Source organism: Herpailurus yagouaroundi, unplaced genomic scaffold (genome assembly GCF_014898765.1).
Source record: "Herpailurus yagouaroundi ecotype Mexico unplaced genomic scaffold, PumYag 250, whole genome shotgun sequence".
In the NCBI taxonomy this organism is placed as follows: Eukaryota; Metazoa; Chordata; class Mammalia; order Carnivora; family Felidae; genus Herpailurus; species Herpailurus yagouaroundi.
In genome coordinates this window covers 20,743,017-20,763,283 of record NW_024412467.1, presented here as the reverse complement: position 1 = coordinate 20,763,283, position 20,267 = coordinate 20,743,017, and the positions used below count along the sequence as shown (strand labels likewise).

At 38.4% G+C, this 20,267-nt stretch overlaps 1 protein-coding gene across 22 annotated transcripts in view; it reads left to right on the top strand.

Annotated features, from left to right (window-relative positions):
* The window catches only part of FARS2 (phenylalanyl-tRNA synthetase 2, mitochondrial), a 621,462-nt gene that overhangs the window by 131,338 nt on the left and 469,857 nt on the right, over positions 1-20,267 (top strand). For all 22 annotated transcript variants that reach the window (XR_005786117.1, XR_005786118.1, XM_040460421.1 and 19 more), the window contains one exon: positions 6,394-7,028. Coding sequence is in view for 20 of the 22 variants with exons in the window: in XM_040460421.1 (XP_040316355.1) it covers positions 6,417-7,028 (612 nt within the window). In the remaining 2 variants the exon portion in view is untranslated. The remainder of the gene's footprint in view (positions 1-6,393; positions 7,029-20,267) is intronic.

The following is a 20,267-nucleotide window of genomic DNA, read 5'->3' as shown; positions in this document are numbered from 1 at the left end:
TGATCGAAAAGTAGGCCTAACATTCAGTTAAGAAAGCTCTGGGGGGGGGGGGGGCCGGGGGGGCGCAGTCGGTTAAGCGTCCGACTTCAGCCAGGTCACGATCTCGCAGTCCGTGAGTTCGAGCCCCGCGTCAGGCTCTGGGCTGATGGCTCAGAGACTGAAGCCTGTTTCCGATTCTGTGTCTCCCTCTCTCTCTGCCCCTCCCCTGTTCATGCTCTGTCTCTCTCTGTCCCAAAAATAAATAAACATTGAAAAAAAAATAAAAAAAAAAATTAAAAAAAAAAAAAAAAGAAAGCCCTGGGGACCCAAGAGATTGGAGTGAAATGGGTTAAAATTAAGGGTGTGCCAGGAAGATAGGTTATCTGGTACTAAGTAATATTCAGATCAATATCCACCAGCCTCCAGAATCCTTGGTTGGTGACTTTCTTGGATTTGTACAGAATGTATATTAAATATTTATTTATTTATGAAAAATCAGTAATCTTTGGGTCTGTCTAGAAAAATATTCTAGTGATTGCTCTCTGCTGTTAGGTTGTTCCTGGATGACAGGTCACGAATTAACAGGTATTTCTTTTTGGCTGACTCCTGACTTCCTAGTAACCACATCAATCATCCTTGTTTCTCTAGTATTTTCCTACACATTCTGGGCTTATACTTTCTCTAAATCAGTTTCCTTTTAATTTTTCAAATTTTTCATGTTTCTCCTAATTTTTATTTTCTACAAATAACTCTTAAATGGGTTCCCCTTAATTTCATGCACAGTGCCCTCCTCTGACCCTGTTTTCTAATACTTATAACTTTTCACTCTAAATTACAGCATTTGTCTTTGAAAAAAAATCACATTTATTTGGTGAATTTGAGATCATACACAGTATTTTTATTTATAAATCTACAGCTTTCCTTGAGAGATTAGGACCATCTATTAAAAGTTCCTTCAGCTTCCCTTCCTTGAGTCTCAGAAGTTTTAAATATTTTCATTTATTCTCTCATTGGTATCCTCCTTCATTTTTACATCTTCTGTTCATTTCTTAACCCATTATTGTCATAGACTCTCGGTCTAAATTTCTGTCTTGTCTAGCAAGACAGTGGGACGTAGGATGAAAAGTGAGATATGGCTAATGTCCGGGAAAAGACAAGAGCCCTGAATAAGGGTCCTCACCCTGTTTTTATTAGGATCAGAAGGCTTACAAACATGGAGATGGATATGCACAAAGAGACAATGAATCTGTGAATATTACCTTGTGGATGTGAGGGAAAGGGGGTCTTGAAGATATCTGGGGTTAGGGATTTGGGTTAATACAAAGCAAAATCCTAATGCTGGGCAGTTGGGTGGAAGGTTGTTTACAACAGACATGAGGCAACACTTCTGTTTATCTTAGCTAGCCTAGGGGATGAGTCAGATAGGGGAAATAATCTCAGAGTTAACAAAGCACCTTTCTTTTTGTTGATCATCTCCACTCTGGGCTGTTACACCTGCAGTGCAGTGGTCTGTAGCCCAATTTACCTATTTACCTAACTTGGTCCTTTCCTCCTGTGAAAGCAGCTTTTTGCTATAGTACTAAATTGGGGGTGCTTCCACCCTGAATATCTAATCTTGTTTATTTCATATACCTATGTATTGGGCACCTTTGTACCCTTATTTCTGGGCCTTTGCCCCTCCCTTTCTATTCTGGGGACTCTGTACCTCCTCTCTATTCTGGGATGCATTTGCATCTCCCTATTCTTGGTTGCCTTGTCTTGTTTGCCCAAACATGGGTGTGAGCATCCTATGGCTTTGTATTTCTTTATGCCTTGCTAACCCATTGGTGTAAGCCTGGGGGATTCTTAAGTTTATCCCCCACCCATTATAATCTGATTTCTGGCCTCACTCAGCCATTGAAATATTGAAATTGCCCTGTTGATGATCATCTTGTCAAATAATTCTTTACTTTGCTCCTTGCCTAACCTCTTTGTTATGCTTTATCCTTTGACCAATTTTCTTTCCATCCTTTTCTGTTTTTCTTCTTTTACTTCTTCTCTCCTCTTTATCCAGTATCAGGGGTAGTGCTAGAGTCTGAGTATACAAAGATTTACATGAGAGAGAGAGAGTTAGTTAGTTCTACTCTCAAGAACCACATAGTCTAACAAGAAGACAAATAGTAATAATATAGCATGCTAAGGATTGCACATTCAGTAGCATTAAGGTTCGGAAAACACCTTGGTTTCCATCTAAAACTTCATTGTGCTTAGCTTCTGTGATACTGTACTCTTTGGTTCTCTCCTGGCTTATTCTTTATATACCCTTCCCTTGGAAATATGATAATTTCTAAGAGTTCAGTCTTTTGCCGATTTTTATTTTTGTTCTCACTTGCCCATGGATTCTCATATACCCTTATGATGTTACCTCTTACCTCTATGTACATAACTCTCAAGGTCTACATTTCTAGCACTAATCTCTCACTTCATTTTCAAACCCATACTACAGACTGATTCCTAGAAATTACTAACATGACTGTCTTAACCCATTCTTAACTTCAACCTATCCAAAGCTATTTCCTTCTCCAACCACAAATACACATATGAAAATCACTTGAACAGACAAAATTCATCCTGTGTTTCTTCAGTGAATAACTTTATTGTTTTCTCTGTTATCTGGTCTCTAGAAGTCTCTGGGTCATTTCCAACTCTTGATTCAACTCATCTCTTACATATTGGGCATTGGGTTAAGTATATTATGAACAAGATCTAGTTTAATTCTTTTACTATGAGGTTGGTATTGTTTTCTAAATTTTTATACATGAGAAACTTGAGAGTCTGAAAGATCAGGTGGTGTGTCTGAGGATAATACGCAGTGCCTGACTGGCCAACTTAGGGTCACACCCACGTGGGTGTCTCTGCAAAGTGTGGTCTTTTGCCCATTGTATTGTATTGACTTCTCATGGTTGGTCTCACGGTCTCTTCTCTACCAATGTTAGCACATTTAACATCCACATTTGTACTTTTGTTACTTTTTGTGGCTCTATAATCTGTATATATTTGTGACTAGGAAGAGATTCTTAGTAGTGTGGAAGAACTTTTCAGTGAATTAAGCTAAAACAGGGCTCAGCAGACTTTTCTGTAAAGAACAAGATAGTAAGTATTTTAGGTCTTTTCCGCTAAAGACCTAGTCTCTGGCAGCTATTCAGCTCTGCCTTCAGAGTAGAGAAGCCACCACAGACAAACTATAAATGAATGGGCATTGCTGCAGTCCAAGAAAGCTATTTACAAAAACAGAACATGGGCAGGTTTGGTCCTATGGTTCTAGGTTAAATAGTATTTCACTTCCACTATCTAAACTAATGGGTTTTATTTGATGTATTAATTTATTCATTCCTGTATTCATTTGTGCACTTAAAATGCAATTATGTGTAATCATGTTCACATAAGAAAGAAGTTAAGAGAGGTAATTAAAGATGTGTAATTTGAATTTAACAGTCTGGGTCTATTGATTGAGAAGTACTTGAGTTGCTCAGAGTTCTGAACTTTGTTCTTGGGAAAATGTAAGAGTTTCTGCAAGTTGCACGATCTGTTTAAGCCTTAGTTTCTTTGTAAAGTGGTAGGAATAGTACTTACGTCACAGTGTTGTTGAAAGCATGAGATAAAAGACCCGCCATATCAATAGAAGTCTGACTGCCATTGGTGGTATTTTCCCATGGCTCCTGTGTTTTCCACATGAACTTTTTTTTTTTTTTTTAATGTTTATTTGTTTTGACACACACATACACACCCACAGCCACAGCCACACACGAGTGAGGGAGGATAGAGAGAGAGGAAGGGCTAGAATCCCAAGCAAGCTCCGTGTTCTTAGCACAGAGCTCCAGGCTGGGCTCTATCTCAAGAACCATGAGATCATGACCTGAGGCAAAATCAGGAGTCCAGTGCTTAACCAACTGAGTCACCAGGTGCCCCTTGAACTCTTATAGGAAATTTGACAGAGACAAAAGGAAAGGAATCTTGCTGGATGGAACTGGAATGTTATCATGATCATTATTCTCTCCCTGTAAGAGATGATAATAGAAGAAAAAAACCCAAGTAATTGTTTTGGGTGGGGAGAATACACAGTGGGGAACATAATGCCAGGGCTGAGCAGATTAGATAAAAAGACTGGAAAAGAAGACAAGATAATTAAACTTTGCTAAGTAAGGTAGAGGTGGGGTGAGGAGAACAAAGAAGGGGCATGAGGATAGGGCACAGATGTGGGAACAGAACCTAGAAGTGCATGTGTGAAGGGCTGGGAACTGAGAAGGAAAAGACAGTCAGCAACCCTTGATTAACTGCACCAATAGCACCTTCCCCAGAAGAATTCTGAACTTTGTGTAACAGCATATGCCTTTGGAAGAAAGAAATGCTTTCTCATGTCTTGCCAAGGGTGCTGAGCTAGGTAGCTAATAACCTAACAGCCTGAGTTTGTGCCAAGATGTATAAGGTGGCACATGCATATTTAAAATTCCTATCCCTTGCATTGACAAGCCCCTGAACACTGTAGATAGGAAGACAGATTCCCCCTGAAGCTCACCCAAAAACACTTTTAGAAACAACTGACAAAATAGTGCCGTATTTGAATAAATCCAGGGAGTTCCCGGGTATCTTGTGTCATGACAGTAGTCTCTGGCAAAGGTATAATGCACAGGCTTCTAATAAGCAATCACACACACCCACAATAACTTAACTTGTAGCTAGATATTTTCAGTTACACTTTTGAACCAGTTACACTCTGCTGCCTGGGTACATGCTCAGTATGCTTTTGATGGTCACGTGGAACAATAGAATTCCCTTCTAATGCAGCTTACTATGACGAAGGTATGTACTTTCTTAGTATGATTATAGGGCCATTAAAGTAAAATAATCACTTGGTTGTATGCTTTAAAGTAGCTCAATAGATAAAAACAATTCTAAAAGTTTGAAGGCGATTTCGGTGATTTAATTCATAGTAAATTTTTTTATGAACATAGGGAAATGACATCTAAAGATTTTCATTACTGAGATCCCTGAATCAGTTTAAAATTTGCTTCTATGACCATACATTAGTGGCCCAGACTCTTCCTCTGTTGTCTTAACTCTTCAGTGCCCTAAAGTTCAGTCAGCTATACCTGGGTCTTTGTCACCTTTTTGTTTGTTTGTTTGTTTGTTTGTTTTGAGAGAGAGAGAGCACGTGCGCACATGCACGTGTGCAAGCGGGGGAGGGGCAGAGAGAGAGAGGGAGAGAATCTCAGGCTCCATGCTCTGAGTGCACAACTAATGAACTGTGAGATCATGACTTGAGCTGACATCAAGAGTCAGCCACTTAGCCATCTTAGCCACCTCATCTTTGATGTTGAATGGCCTGTGCCAGGTGACTTCTGAAGTGACTTTCCACTGTGAAATTTGATGATGCTTGTCTTAAATTAATTAATTTGGTCTCTTCTTAGATTAAATTCTAGGCATTTTTTGGTTTTTAAAGATTTAGTCAGTACTTTGTTTTCTGACTGCTCTGTATCCCTAGCCATGTAAGTGTAGCCCTTCTCCTGGTTTATTGTGGGTGTATAGTAGAAACTTGCTCTTTCGCAAAACAAAAATACAATGGTAGGATGCTGCAGTGGTATGACACACATTTAAATGACACGACCAAATGTGAGTACAGAAAAGATTTGCATTTATAAAAATAACTTCAGCTGTCCATTGGTATCGTCTATCACTTTGTATAATATTTCCTGAAGTTGTTTGTTTTTGTTTTTATAAAAGTGAAAACTAAAATAACCACCACCTGAAGTGGTGTATTTTATTTGAAACATCAAAAAAATTTTAATGTGATAACAATTTTGTAACATTACGTAACAACATTTTGTAATATATGGGATAATCCAGAAGTCATGTCTGTCACAGGTAAGCAGAACTTGGTAGTTAGGAGGATAAACAGAAATGTGCAGGATGGCTGTTTCAAATATCATCTGTTTGTTCTGTATGTAATTATGTGTTTCCTTTAATTAATGAGACTTTGCTAGGGTCAGCCAAGCCCTCCCTGTCTTTTAGACGATCCCTCTAAACTTTTTGGTTCTCGAATAGTCCAAATACAAGGAGATTGTCACATTTAAAGTTTTATTCAACATAAGGGATTCAGGACATGACATGATGTGATAAAGGAAGATTTCTTCAAACTCAAGGACAAGGGAAGGACAACTTGAGAGTAGGTGTCTAAAAGTGACGTCCAAAGTTCTTTTGACTTAGAGCGGTGACTATTAAGCCTCTGGCAGCAGATTTCCTTAATTTGATCGGTGTGGAGGAGGTCGTGGGGAGACAGATGTCAGGACAGTGAGGGGTTGGGAGGAGACACAAAGGACATGTTTACTTTTTACAGTGTGAAGCCTGACCTGTGCTTTGCACGTGTGCTCTTTCCAGACTCTGTGAAATAAGTTTCTACAATGATTTGTTCGACACTCAGGAGAGTTGGCCACGTGCATATCTACCTGGTGAGGAAGGCCAGCGGTGTCTCCAAAGGCCATCATCAACAGACTGTGGGCTCAAGACCTGCTGCTTCAGAGTTTGCTGCCCAAGGAGCTTCGGGCAACGTGCTGGAGCTGCTGGGCAAATCCTACCCTCAGGACAACTACAGCAACCTCTCCCGGAAAGTTCTCTCCATGGTTGGCAGGAATCTGCACAATCAGCAGCATCATCCTCTTTGGCTGATCAAGGAGAGGGTGAAGGAACACTTCTACCAGCAGTATGTGGGCCGCTTTGGGACTCCGCTGTTCTCAGTTTATGAACACCTTTCTCCAGTGGTCACCACCTGGCAGAACTTTGACAGCCTGCTCATCCCAGCTGACCACCCCAGCCGGAAGAAGGGAGACAACTATTATGTGAATGGGACTCACATGCTGCGAGCTCACACGTCTGCACACCAGTGGGACCTGCTGCATGCTGGGCTGGATGCCTTCCTGGTGGTGGGTGATGTCTACCGGCGCGACCAGATAGACTCCCAGCACTACCCAGTGTTCCACCAGCTGGAGGGCGTCCGACTCTTCTCGAAGCATGAGGTGAGTCTTGAGACATTTCTTATCCTTGACAGAAGGCCTGGATGTTCTTGTTGAAGTCCCTAAAGTTTATCTCAATGAAATCACTTGTCCTTGATCTCATTTTGCATTTGTGTATTATACATCCTTGATGATTTCTTTTGTACAGGCCAAGCCTCAATATTTTTGATTGATTTGTTGTGTTGGTACCTACAGAAATTAGTGGGCTTTTGTTTTTGCCTGTCTGACCTTATTCTTTCAATATTGACCTGCTTTTTTCAGAATTTCTTCATATGAATGAATAGTCAGTGGTTCAAATCTATCCTCAATCCAAAAGGAGGAACATACAGTGCTGAAATCTGTGGTCAGATTATTCCAGTTCTCAGTTCGTAAGAATTAATTATGTGTTCATGATATTAGAGGTTAATGAATTTCTTTAAATTTTTTTTTTCAACGTTTATTTATTTTTGGGACAGAGAGACACAGAGGATGAACGGGGGAGGAGCAGAGAGAGAGGGAGACACAGAATCGGAAACAGGTTCCAGGCTCTGAGCCATCAGCCCAGAGCCTGACGCGGGGCTCGAACTCCCAGACCGCGAGATCGTGACCTGGCTGAAGTCGGACACTTAACCGACTGCGCCACCCAGGTGCCCCTGAATTTCTTATACAGTATAGGGGACTGGCAATTTATTGGCTGAGATTGGAAACTGTTCTTACCCCAAGCTCTTCCCTTACCCTTCCCTGCTTTACATTTGTAGGTGCTTTACATTTTTTTCTTTGTGAGGTGTCTTAGTTGTTGCTGTTCCTGAAGTGTATGTGTGGATACTTAGTGCTTTTTAATTGGGAAATCTGATATTCTAGTTATTCTTAAAAGCACCCAGCACCTTGCATTTGTTAGTTGATATCATAATATATTGATTTCCTAATTTTTTTTTGGCAAATTATGAAAATCCCTAAAAGCTTGAGTCTGTTTCCTAAAAACCTGCATTAGCACTAGTCTTTCATTCATTTATTTTTAAGTCTCTATTTTTTTTTAAGTTTATTTATTTTGAGAGAGAGAGAGAGTATGAGCAGGGGAGGGGCAGAGAGAGAATCCCAAGCAGGCTCTGTGCTGTCAGTGCAGAGCCCAATGCAGGGCTTGAATTCACGAGCCAGGAGTTCCTGACCTGATCTGAAACCAAGAGTCGGACGCTTAACCAGTTGAGCCACCCAGGTGCCCCTGTCTGTTTTTTATGTAAGAAACAAATGGAATTAAATGAAGCACAGCAAGTATTTTACTTTTACTCCTTTAGCACTTCTTCCAAATGTGTTCATTGAAATAGGAGGGATGATTATCATCACAAAACTCCCTCCTGTGAACATAAGCTAAATGGGTTGTTGGACATGGACAGGAATAGTATATGATCCCTAGGCTAATAAGTGACCATTGTTTTCTTGTATTAAATGAGTCATGTCATACAAGACAACTGTTTGCCTCAGGATGTGTTTTCCTGTGAGTCTGTGATAATACAGCAGTAGGTTAGCGTTACACAAAAAGGCCACCCAAACTTGACTGCAGAGCTGCTTAAATGAGCACTCTTACTGGTCAGAATAGCTATTTTCTAAGTCAGACTTAGTACTATTAATAAGGATATGGGTTTATTGGGCAATGAAAAGGAAGTGAACAAAGACAGGTGAAAGTCGAGGAAATAAGACCAAGTGATAGAATGTCACCTACAGTTAATGTCCTGGAGGAGACGTATGCTAGTAATATGATGTCCAGGTCACAGCAGCGGGCAGGTGCTCAGCCCAGCTTACCTCATTAAAACACCGAGAAAGGAAAGCGCTCACTAATTTGTAAGCCTGAATGCCTTGAAAGTGGCAGGGAAAGCTTCGAGACTTACGCTAGCATTTTAATGGAGGAAAAATCCTTGGAAGGTGGAAAATAGGAAGAGGGGTAGGAAACTGATCTTCATCTTGTTTTCTTATTTGGGGTCCAGTCCAATTTAGTGAGTAGCAAACATGACTAATCTGGACTGATAATGTTACTGTATTTTCTGCTGTATAGTTTAAAAAATTATACATAATACCTATACATATAAAACTAATGATATAGTTTGATAAGAGTTCCTGTTTATTGTTTCGTTCACTCCTCTTGAAAACTTCATGAGATCAATTGTTTACATTTGAACCATGAGGAATCTGAAGTCCCTAAACGTTGCCCCAGGTTACCCACCCAGTTGGTGGTAGGGCTAAAACTTGAACTCAGGTATTTGTAGTTCATTGCCCATTCTTCTGTATTCTGTTGCTTTTCAGGGGGCTGCTTTGTAAGTGGAACCTGTTTATGACCCAAGTAAAATGTTAGTTTCAGGAATGGTGTTGGGGAGAGAGAGGGTTTTTTTTGTTTTTGTTTTTTAATTCTTGGCCTCAACTAAAGTGTTGGTACTAAGTCTGACCTAATCTTAACCCTCAAAAAAAAGTTTTTTCCTTCTTTTAGTTTATTCCCCTAGGAATAGGACTTTTAAGTAACTTTAATCATGTTACTTATGTAATATGTAATTAACAATTATATTATTATCTTTTAATAATACAGAAGTCCGGTTTTTAACAATCTTTGTAATTATTATTTTAATCACTATAAGGTATATATCAACAAGAAGAAAAGTAAATACAGAGGTATGGGTGAAAGAAATAATGATAAGCCTAGAAATGGCTGAATTATGACTCTCTCTCTCTCTCTCTCTCTCTCTCTGTCTCTATATATATATACATGCGCACACACACACACACGCACACACACATATATATTTTAACTATCAATTGTTAAGAAAACCCTTTTTATTTAGAAAAAAGGTTAAACATATCAGTACTCACAAATCTAAATGGGTTAAGTTTACCAATTGAAGACATACATTATCAGGGGTGCCTGGGTGTCTCAGTTAGTTAACTGTCTGACTTTGGCTCAGGTCATGATCTTGCAGTTCAGGAGTTCGAGCTCCACACCGAGCTCTTTGCTTACAGCTTGGAGCCTTGGAGCCTGCTTTGGATTCTCTGTCTCTCTCTCTCTCTCTTTACCCCTTCCCCACTTGCTCTCTGTCTGTCTGTCTGTCTGTCTCTCTCAAAAATAAACAGAAAAAAAAAGACATACATTATCATAATGTATGTTTTTCAATTAGAGAGGTCCAAAACAAAACGATATTAGAGGCTGAAAATAAAGGGCAGGAAAAAGATATATCAAAAAATACTTACCAAAAGAAAGCTGGTACAGCAATATTAATATTAGACAAAATAGAATTTATGGGAACAATGATAAGTATGAATAAAGAATACATCAACCATGATGCTTTATGAATCAGAAATTTTAATGTGTCCAACATCATAGCCGTAATACATAAACCAAAACTGAAGAAATAAAAGTTAAATTTGATACATTTATAACCATAGTAGAATTTAAATGACTTGAATCAAAAATCAATGGATTAAGAAGACAAAATGAGTAAATATGCAGACAACCTGAAAACATGATTAACAGGCTTGATTTATGTTTATGTTTAAAATTTTGTAACTAAACTAAAATCCTGTAACTATACACACACACCGATTCTATCCCCAGAGTCAAAGGCATACAGTGTGGGCTACTTACAATAACTTGTCCATAGACTAGCGGACAGCTGAAGTCTAAACAATTGTCAAAGAATCAATAACATAGAACTATGCTTGACTGCAATGTAGTTTAGGTAGAAAGCAGGAAGAAAAGAAAATAAAAACTTTTCACATCCTCAGACGTTTAAAAATTCACAGCTATAGTATTCATGGGTTAAAGAGACATATTACAGTAAATTACAAATCACTTCTCACTAACCAGCAATGAAAACACTCTCTTTAGATTGCTCAGATGTGGGGGAAAATAGTCACTTTATTTTGTAGAAACATAAAACAAAATGGGTTGGATATAGCTAAAAAGATACTTGTAGTACATTTAATTTAAAATATACTTAGGAAAAAATTATTTTTTAAGTTTCTTTGAAAAAAAATTGTTTTTTAATGTGGGGCGTCTGGGTGGCTCAGGTGGTTGGGTGTCCACCTTTGGCTCGGGTCATGATCTGAGTCTGTGAGTTCGAGCCCTGCGTCAGGCTCTGTGCTGACAGCTCAGAGCCTGGAGCCTGCTTCGGATTCTGTGTCTCCCTCTCTCTGACCCTCCCCTGCTCATGCTCTGTCTTTCTCTGTCTCAAAAATAAATAAACATTAAAAAAAATTAAAAAACATTTTTTTAATGTTTATTTATTCTTGAGGGAGAGAGAGACAGAGCATGAGCAGGGGAGGGGCAGAATCTGAAGCAGGCTCCAGGCTCTGAGCTGTCAGCACAGAGCCCGATGCGGGGTTGAATTCATAAACCGTGTGATCGTGACCCAAGCCGAAGTTGGACGCTTAACCGACTGAGCCACCCAAGTGCCCCAGGAAAAATTTTAAACCCTGAAAAATATCTATCAACTAAGTTCAGTTTAAGATGCTAAAGCAAACAGCATTGTTTTTAAAAAATGGAAGATAGGCGGGTTGAATAGTTTTTAATAGTACCAAATCTTACAAAACAGAGCAACTGGAATAGCAAAGCCCATCTCCAACACAGCTGGGTGACAAGTTCTCCCTCAGATCTTCACAAATGCTGGGAACTCACAACTGACAGCTGGACGATCTGCATTGTGTCAGCAACTGAGGCCATGGAGGGAACCAGTGGTGGCTCAGGAGATCTGAGTCTCTCAGAGAACAAACTTTGGAGAACCAAATTTACTAGCAGGACTTTGACATTTAGTACTAGTTAATAACATTGTTCACCAATGACCACCAACATCCCAAAAAGAAGGGTCAGGGCCAGCCTTTTGGGTCTCCTGATGGAAGAATACAATGCCAACTCTAAAATCTTGCCAAAAAATTTGGACCTGAATCTGATCAAATCTCTAGATCCAGCTCCAGATTTATAGAAAGTACAGAGTACAGAGAAACATGTTAAACAACACCATGGAGAATTAATAAGCAAAATCCAGCCTGTGGGAAATGTGACAGCAATGATACTCAAGATGTTACCTGCATAATGAATAAATAGAAGAATCAAAAGGAAGACCTTAGAAATGTTTAAGGAGCAGTGTTTAGAAATGTTTTAGCCATCATATTCAATTTGTTGAATAGCATATAATAAATTGCTTCTGGTGTTCTTAGATGATCTTGGCGAGTTGCACGTGCTCAGAGTGTTTAGTAGTTGTGCACAGTGGGACCGGGTCTTAGTATAAGACCGACTGGAAATCTAAAACCATCCTTTCAACACAGATAGTTTGAGAAACCCTGCTCTACAGGATAAATGATTCAGTTTTGTCAAATAAATGGCAAGAACATTAAAGATGAGAAGAAAGATCAAGTAATCACAATGTGTAGATCCTATCAAGAGAAAACATCTTTAAGGGAAGAAATCATTTGAGACCACTGGGAATTTGAGTACTAACTGAATATTTAAATTTAATGAGTTCTTTTATTTTTAAAGGTATGATCATTGTATTATATTTTTATAAAGTCATTTTCTTTTAGATATACATATTGAAATACTGTGGGTGAAATGATCAGATGTCTGTGGTTTTCTTCAGAATAATATGGGGATAGGCATTTGGGGATGAATGGAAGAGGATTGGTCATGAATTGTTAATTATCTAAGCTGGGTGTTGGATATGTGAGGATTCACTATCCTTTCTACTTTTGCACATATTTGAAATTTTTCTGATAAAAGTTTAAAGAAAAAGACTGAAGGAAAAACACTGGGGTCAGTCAGTCATTTAATTAGAAAAACATTTGGTGAACACAAACTGGGATCCAGATCTTTAAGAAGGTTTCAGACAATCATGAGATGCTCCGTGATTTCATGTGGGAAACAATTATTATTATTTCTTTAATGTTTATTTATTTTTGAGAGGATGGGGGGCAGGAGAGACAGACGGATAGACACACACAGGATCTGAAGCAGGCTCAGTGCTGACAGCAGAGTGACAGTGAGATCATGACCTGAGCCAAAGTTGAACACTTAACTGACTGAGCCATCCAGGTGCCCTGGGAGACATTTATTAAGATTAAAAAACAAAGAGGAAGCAGGAGATATTATTATAAGAGAATACATTGCTTTCCATAGAAGACTGAAGCCAATTAAATCTAGGATCATTAGCCTCTCTTCCATCATCCTGAGATGACTGTACATGTTTTTACCAAGTCTGAAAGGCTTGTACATTGTTTAAAGAATAGAAAGAGAGACCTGTCAGGCTCATTTCATGTGGTTAGACATGTTCATATACAAACTAGATGAAAAAGAAAATTTTAGAATTTTCATCTTTATGAACATAGATGATTCTCTATTTATTTATTTTTTATATGCTGAATTTAATTAATTTATTTATTTAAAATATGAAATTTATTGTCAAATTGGTTTCTGTACAACACCCAGTGCTCATCCCAACAGGTGCCCTCCTCAATACCCATTACCCACCCCCCGTCAACCCTCAGTTTCTTCTCAGTTTTTAAGAGTCTCTTATGTTTTGGCTCCCTCCCTCTCTAACGACGATTCTCTATTTAAAAAAATTTTTTAATATTTTAAATTTTTTTAGAGGGAGAGAGAGCGGGTGAGCATGAGTGGGGGAGGGGCGGAGAGAGGGAGACACAGAATCCGAAGAAGGCTCCAGGCTCTGAGCCTGCAGCACAGAGCCTGATGTGGGGCTCAAACTCATGAACCGTGAGATCATGACCTATGCCGAAGTCGGACGCTTAACCAACTGAGCCACCCGGGTGCCCCAGATGATTCTTTATTTTAATGAATAGATACGGAATTTTTAAGTGAAATATTTGCAGATTTAATTCACTGATGTATTGTGTTCTACCACATTATTATTATAAATTTATTCCATTATATTAACTTCTGTAAGGAGAAAAAGCATGTGATCGCCTCAAAAGAGGTAGAAAAATAATTTGATGGCATTTAATGTTTTATGACATTAAAGAAGCATTGGATGACATTAATGACTTATACAAACTTTTAGTTAGGAATAGAAGGGAACTTTCTTAACTGACATATTTGTCAAGCAGTCACAGCAAACATCATAATTAGTGGTGACTCATTATAAACATTTCTATCAAAATTAGCAATAATTTGGGATTATTGCCATTACTGGTGCTATTCATCATTATGTAGAAGTTCTACTTTATGTAGTAAGCCAGAAAGAGAAATGGAAGGTATAAGCATTGGAAAACATGAGATAAAGCTGCTTCATTTGTAAATGATATGATTGTTTGCCTCAAAAATTGAATAGAATATTCAGGTCAATTATTAGAACTAATGAGAGAGTTCAGTAGAGTTGATGGGTATAAAGACTATAATATAGAGAAAATACATTTCTTATTCATAAGTAATAGCTAATTAGAAAATATAAAGGAATAAAGATTTCATTCATCGTATCAACTAACACTTTGAAGTGCCCAGTTATAGTTGTTCCAGAAGATGGTCAAGATATTTATGGATAAAATTACCAGATATTGTTAAAAGATGTAAAAGAGGGGCGCCTGGGTGGCGCAGTCGGTTAAGCGTCCGACTTCAACCAGGTCACGATCTCACGGTCTGTGAGTTCGAGCCCCGCGTCCGGCTCTGGGCTGATGGCTCAGAGCCTGGAGCCTGTTTCCGATTCTGTGTCTCCCTCTCTCTCTGCCCCTCGCCCGTTCATGCTCTGTCACTCTCTGTCCCAAAAATAAATAAACGTTGAAAAAAAAAATTAAAAAAAAAAAGATGTAAAAGAAGAAGAGAAAGAGGAGAGATATGTCATGATCACAGATTCGTAGTTAGGAAACAATATCATGACAATAGCAGTTCTTCCAAAATCAATCTATAAATTTGGCACAAATCTAATCAAAATATCCACTGGGTATTTTAGAGAAGTTGAAGGACTGATCTTCAGATTCATAGGAAGAACAAGTTTATGAATAGCCAGAATAATTTTTACAACAGAGGTATAAGGTGCATGCCTTACCAGCTGTCAAGACTTCTAATGCTCTATTTATTAAGATGGTTTATTATTGGCACAAGTTTAGTCAAATAGAGAATTTTGAAATAGCTCTACTCATATTTGTGATTTTATTATCTTACTATAAAATGGAGATGATGTTAAATAAGTGGAGAGATGATGGATTCTACATGAATTGCTCGGAGACAATTATCTGTGTAGGGAAAAAGAATTGATCTTTATCACACACCTAATTCAAAATGCAATTCTGGATGGATTGACAATTCATTTGTGAAGAGGTCTTTAAAACTTAAGACGATATGAGAGATTATTATTATTATCACTTTGAAGGTAGATTATAATATTGTAAACTGAGACTCTCTAAACAAGAAAAATCCTAAATAGAAAACATTGTTAAAGAGTCACTACATTAAGGCAAAATTTCTGTCTAATAAAAGCCTTCATAAATGAAGTTGAAAGACAAGTAACAGGCAGGGTGGAGGTATTTGCTGTGTGTATAGCTAAGAGATTAATGTTATCAAATAAAAACGTCTTAGTTTGAAAAAAAGAATCCATTAGGGAAGGTCTGACAATACCAAGTGTTGGCCAATACGTGGAGCCATGGCAATGCTCTGGGGGAGTATGAAATCAGAACACCTGAAATTTCATGCCCACGTATATACTTAGATATGTTCTAAGATTGAGTGCTTATATTAGCAGATAGATGAGAATGTTCATAGTCCTATTAGTATTAACCCAAACTTGGAACAACCCATGTTTCTACCAAGAGTAGAACAGATAAGTAAATTATGGTATATTTACACAGTGGTATGTGAGTGAAAATAAGTGAAATCTGGGAAATATCTGTGAAAATGAGTAAGTCACAAGGATATACATCAATATGACTGAATATAGAAAGTAGTATTAGGCAAGAAAAGAAAGTTACAGAAACTAACATTGTATAATTCTATTTATGTAGAGTTTAAAAAATGGGAAAATTTAATATGTTATATAGGGGTTCGTGCATATGTGGAAAAATTAAAGCAAGGGAATAATGAAAAAATTTAGTTGTTACCTCTGTTAGGAGCGGCAAGGGGATTGTGGTCAGGTAGGGGCTTGAAAGGGGCTGCAAAGTTTTTGGTATTGTTTTCTGAAAATGGATATAGGTGGCGAGCACACGTGTATGTGCTTTTATTTATTTATTTATTTTTTAATTTTTTTTTCTTCTTTCAACGTTTTTATTTATTTTGGGGACAGAGAGAGACAGAGCATGAACGGGGGAAGGGCAGAGAGAGAGGGAGACACAGAATCGGAAACAGGCTCCAGGCTCTGAGCCATCAGCCCAGAGCCTGACGCGGGGCTCGAACTCACGGACCGCGAGATCGTGACCTGGCTGAAGTCGGACGCTTAACCGACTGCGCCACCCAGGCACCCCATGTGCTTTTATTCTTTAAACATGATACACTATACACTATATGAATGATTTATTGTGTAAATTTTTAAAAATTATTCATCTCATCAGCATTAATAGTCTATCAGCTAGTAAACAAGTACTGGTTTTATCCGCAAATAACAAAATGCAAAGTACTAGAACCAAATATTGTTCCAAATCCATTAGATTGGAAAAAATTAATAACCCTGGCCAGTAGCAAGAATCTAGAGGAACCACAAATCTTGTACCTTTCTTTTGGGAGTGTATATAGTTGTCTCCACTTTGTAGAGTTATTTGCTAGTTTTTTTTTTTCTTTTTTAATTATATGCTCTAATGTGGCATTTTTTTTCTTTATAAAGAAAGTATTGGCTATTTGTACACTGAATACTTTATTTTAGTTAACATAAATAGAGTACGTATGTCAACAAGGATGAGGTTTTAATACAGGGTTGAGAGAAACAAATAAGTTATGATTAATACCAAACTGTGATGTCTTTTTTAATAGATATTTTAGAATATGCCCAATAACAAGTGTTCTCATTTTATACTTGCTTATGCTTTCTTTGTTTTCACTTGTTGTAGCTCTCTTTCCTTCTCTCTCCCCCCATCACACATACCGTGTTTTTTTGGTTAGATAAATATGTAGGTAGGTGTGAGAAAAATATATGGGAGTGATAAACATCAAAATCAAGACACTGATTACCTGGCAGGCGAAGGAAGTGTGAGTGGTGGCAAGCATCATTATTCTTTGCTAATAATGCCACAAATTATGATTTTTTTTGAGCATAGAAGGATTTTTGAGATTAAAAAGTTTGAGCATCACTGTTCAATTCCTTCAAAACTGAATTTTTACTAAACATGTGAGGCATTTATTTTGCAAAGAGTAGAAAATCTCATGTGTTTGACAGACCCACCAGAGGGAGCCCATACAAATCCTGTATCTATTTAATCTGATGTAAAAAAAAAAATTAATAAGTACATACCTGGACCTGTTCAAAGAAGCTATATTTTCCTTTTGTCCCTGGAGATGTCTTGTCCTGTTCCACCAGCTGTGTCCTGTGTACGATTCCTGTGAATGCACTCAGTACAGGAACGCATCGAGGGGCTGTGGAGGAGGTAGGATGCTCTGCAATTTATTCTTCACTGCAGAGTCTTTGTTTCCTCAGAGTGTCTTCATTGTCTTCATTCCCCTTAAATGACTTCCTCTGGGTCAGTTTTATCCAGAGTCTTTCTCTTACATACACACCTATGCAAGCTGTACTTCTGTCTGACTTTAAGATTGTTCATGATGAGCCTTCCTTTCTTCCTATTTCTGTCTTTATTATTATTAAAAAAATCTAAATGCTGCTTCTTTTTAATTTTAAGAATGTGTGTATCTATCTTGTTTTTGTCTTCTTGGCTAGTAATTCTCAAACTTGAGTGTAGTAACAAGTCCTCATTCATTCACCTAGTTTTTGTTGATCTTCCAGGAAAATTATAAATATAAGAGCAATGTAGCAGGTTTTATAAATATATATTTGTTCACTTTAAAGGACTCTTCCTTGTCCTGATATTATTTCCTTGCTACTTTCATAACTATCCAAATATTCCTTTATGAAGTGATGGTGATAGAATTTTAAAAATATGCCTGTACTTGGCAAAATAAAGCATTGCCAACCTTATCTTCCCTCCTAGAATTTTTTGAAATTTTTACCGGCCTACAGAATACAAAGTAAAGTCTTATATTTCTAAGTAAACACAAGTATGGTGTGATAAATGGAGACATATTATGGAGAAGTTGTAAATATTTTATAATTAATATCTAATTTATGAATATCTACATGGAAACAAAGGGAATGTTTTTATAGAAGAGATGAGTACTAAAGGTATGTAGGGAAGTAAATTTTGACTTAATTTGGACCACAACACATTACTTCATCAAGAGGTCGAAGTTCATATCCCATCCCATCTCAACTGCTTACTCTTTAAAAATAATCACTGTCATTCCCCATTTCTTCTTGTCAGAGTGTGGTTAAGGGGTTCCTTCCATGGCTTGTGCTCCTTCCTGTAATACTCAATCCTACTGGAGTGGATATCCTTCATTTAGAACAACCCTTTTGACATCCTTTGTGGCTCATCCTTGTTAGAAAACCACTCTCATTTATCATCAGCAAATTTCATTTTTGCTCGCTCCCTTTGATAATCTCTCCCACCTTCCAGATGGTTCATTAGAACCCTCCTGTTCTTGGGCTTCTTTTTCTGAGCTTCCCCACTGTTACTCTTGTGGTGAGCCAAAGGTAGTCTCTTTATTCCTGCTTTCTACCCTGAATCACTTTTCTATCATTTAGTGAATGACAGGGTTTTATTCTCTACCATGTGGTTATTGGGTTTCCTTAATAGCCTCATGTGGAGGGGCTTTATTGAAGGCATTTTTGTTTGGCTTTGATAGATTATAGTCACCATGTTTCCCTAATCTCTTCTTTAAAATCTTTTAGGAAGGACTCCCTCTGCCAAAGACACAGTTAAATTGAAATGGCTTTTCTGATTTTAAATTCTATTTTTCGAGCCGAGTGTTTACTTAGGTATATCGCTTGACAGTGAAGCAAAAGACAACTGGTCACAGCCAGGAGTCCACAATATATTGGATTTGAGTAATAACCCATTATTGGAGGACAAAGTGGGGGTTGGAGAAGCATTTAAAGAGAGACCAGTCTCTGTTTTCTGTGGCACAGGCTTTTGCAGATAATTTGTTCTTGCTATGACAAAATAGAAACTACTAGTGTCTTAGCCTCCTGAGAACCTGTCACTGACCCTTAGTGTTATTGCCCATGACCCTCACTGAGCTTTCAGTACTTCCTGCCTTGAACTTTTGGTTTGTGTATGTCTGGTATCTCCAACTGGTTGGTCACTTCCTTAACAGTGTCTCTAACTCAGGCTCCTGCACAGAGTAGCAGTTGGTAAATGTGGCACTTGCATGTCTCCCTTATTCTTGTCTGCCAGCTTCTACTCTGCAAAGGATGGCAACTAATATAATTTGCATGGCAGCTCACCAGTCCACCCTTCTGGCCAGGCATTCTCAGAGCTGACTCTCATGCTCCAGCCTTCCAGAGGAGCAGGTCTGTCACTCAGGCCTGGATTGCAGGACAGAAACCACATAGTAATGGGCCAAGGAAAGGTTAATATAAAGAATTATTCACTATAACATAGAAAACTGGGGTAATGAGGGACTGGCTAGTAAGATGTAAAGAGAACTAGCAGATAAATGAGCAGGTGATACCCCTAGGATTGACACTGAGTTCTTAAGGAAGAGCCCCCTCCCCCATGCCCCCAGCTGTGGTTCACTAATGGCACAGAGGTGGTAGTGGTTTCATGCTGGTGAAATTGCTGGATGTCCACATTCTGGAATTTGCTGGAAATCTGCTTTTTGAGGTGCCAGGGAAAGCTATGTTGGAGGTGGTGTCTTGTAGGAAGCACTCTGCTATAAAATTGCCTAAAAAGGGTAGTGGAGGAAGCAGCTGACCACTGTGGTGAGCTGAGTGCTGGGTTTACACTGCAGGGTACGGGGGATCCAGCAGGAATCCCTTTGCAATAAATGTCTTTTCAGAGACCTCTACTGACAGAGTTTAACATTGTGCCAGCTGGCAAAGGAAAAACATTTGAAGGGCCCAACTCAGTTTTCACAGAGCAGTCAATGGAGGATTGATTTGTGGGTGAGAGGCAATACATTGGTAACTGGCACAGCCAGCTTGCCCATTTTCCTGAGTATCTAGAAGTCTTTAGGGAGATAGGCTGTTATTCACCCAATAAATGGGTTGCTAGAGAAAGTCATATTTAGGGAGGCACAAACATTTG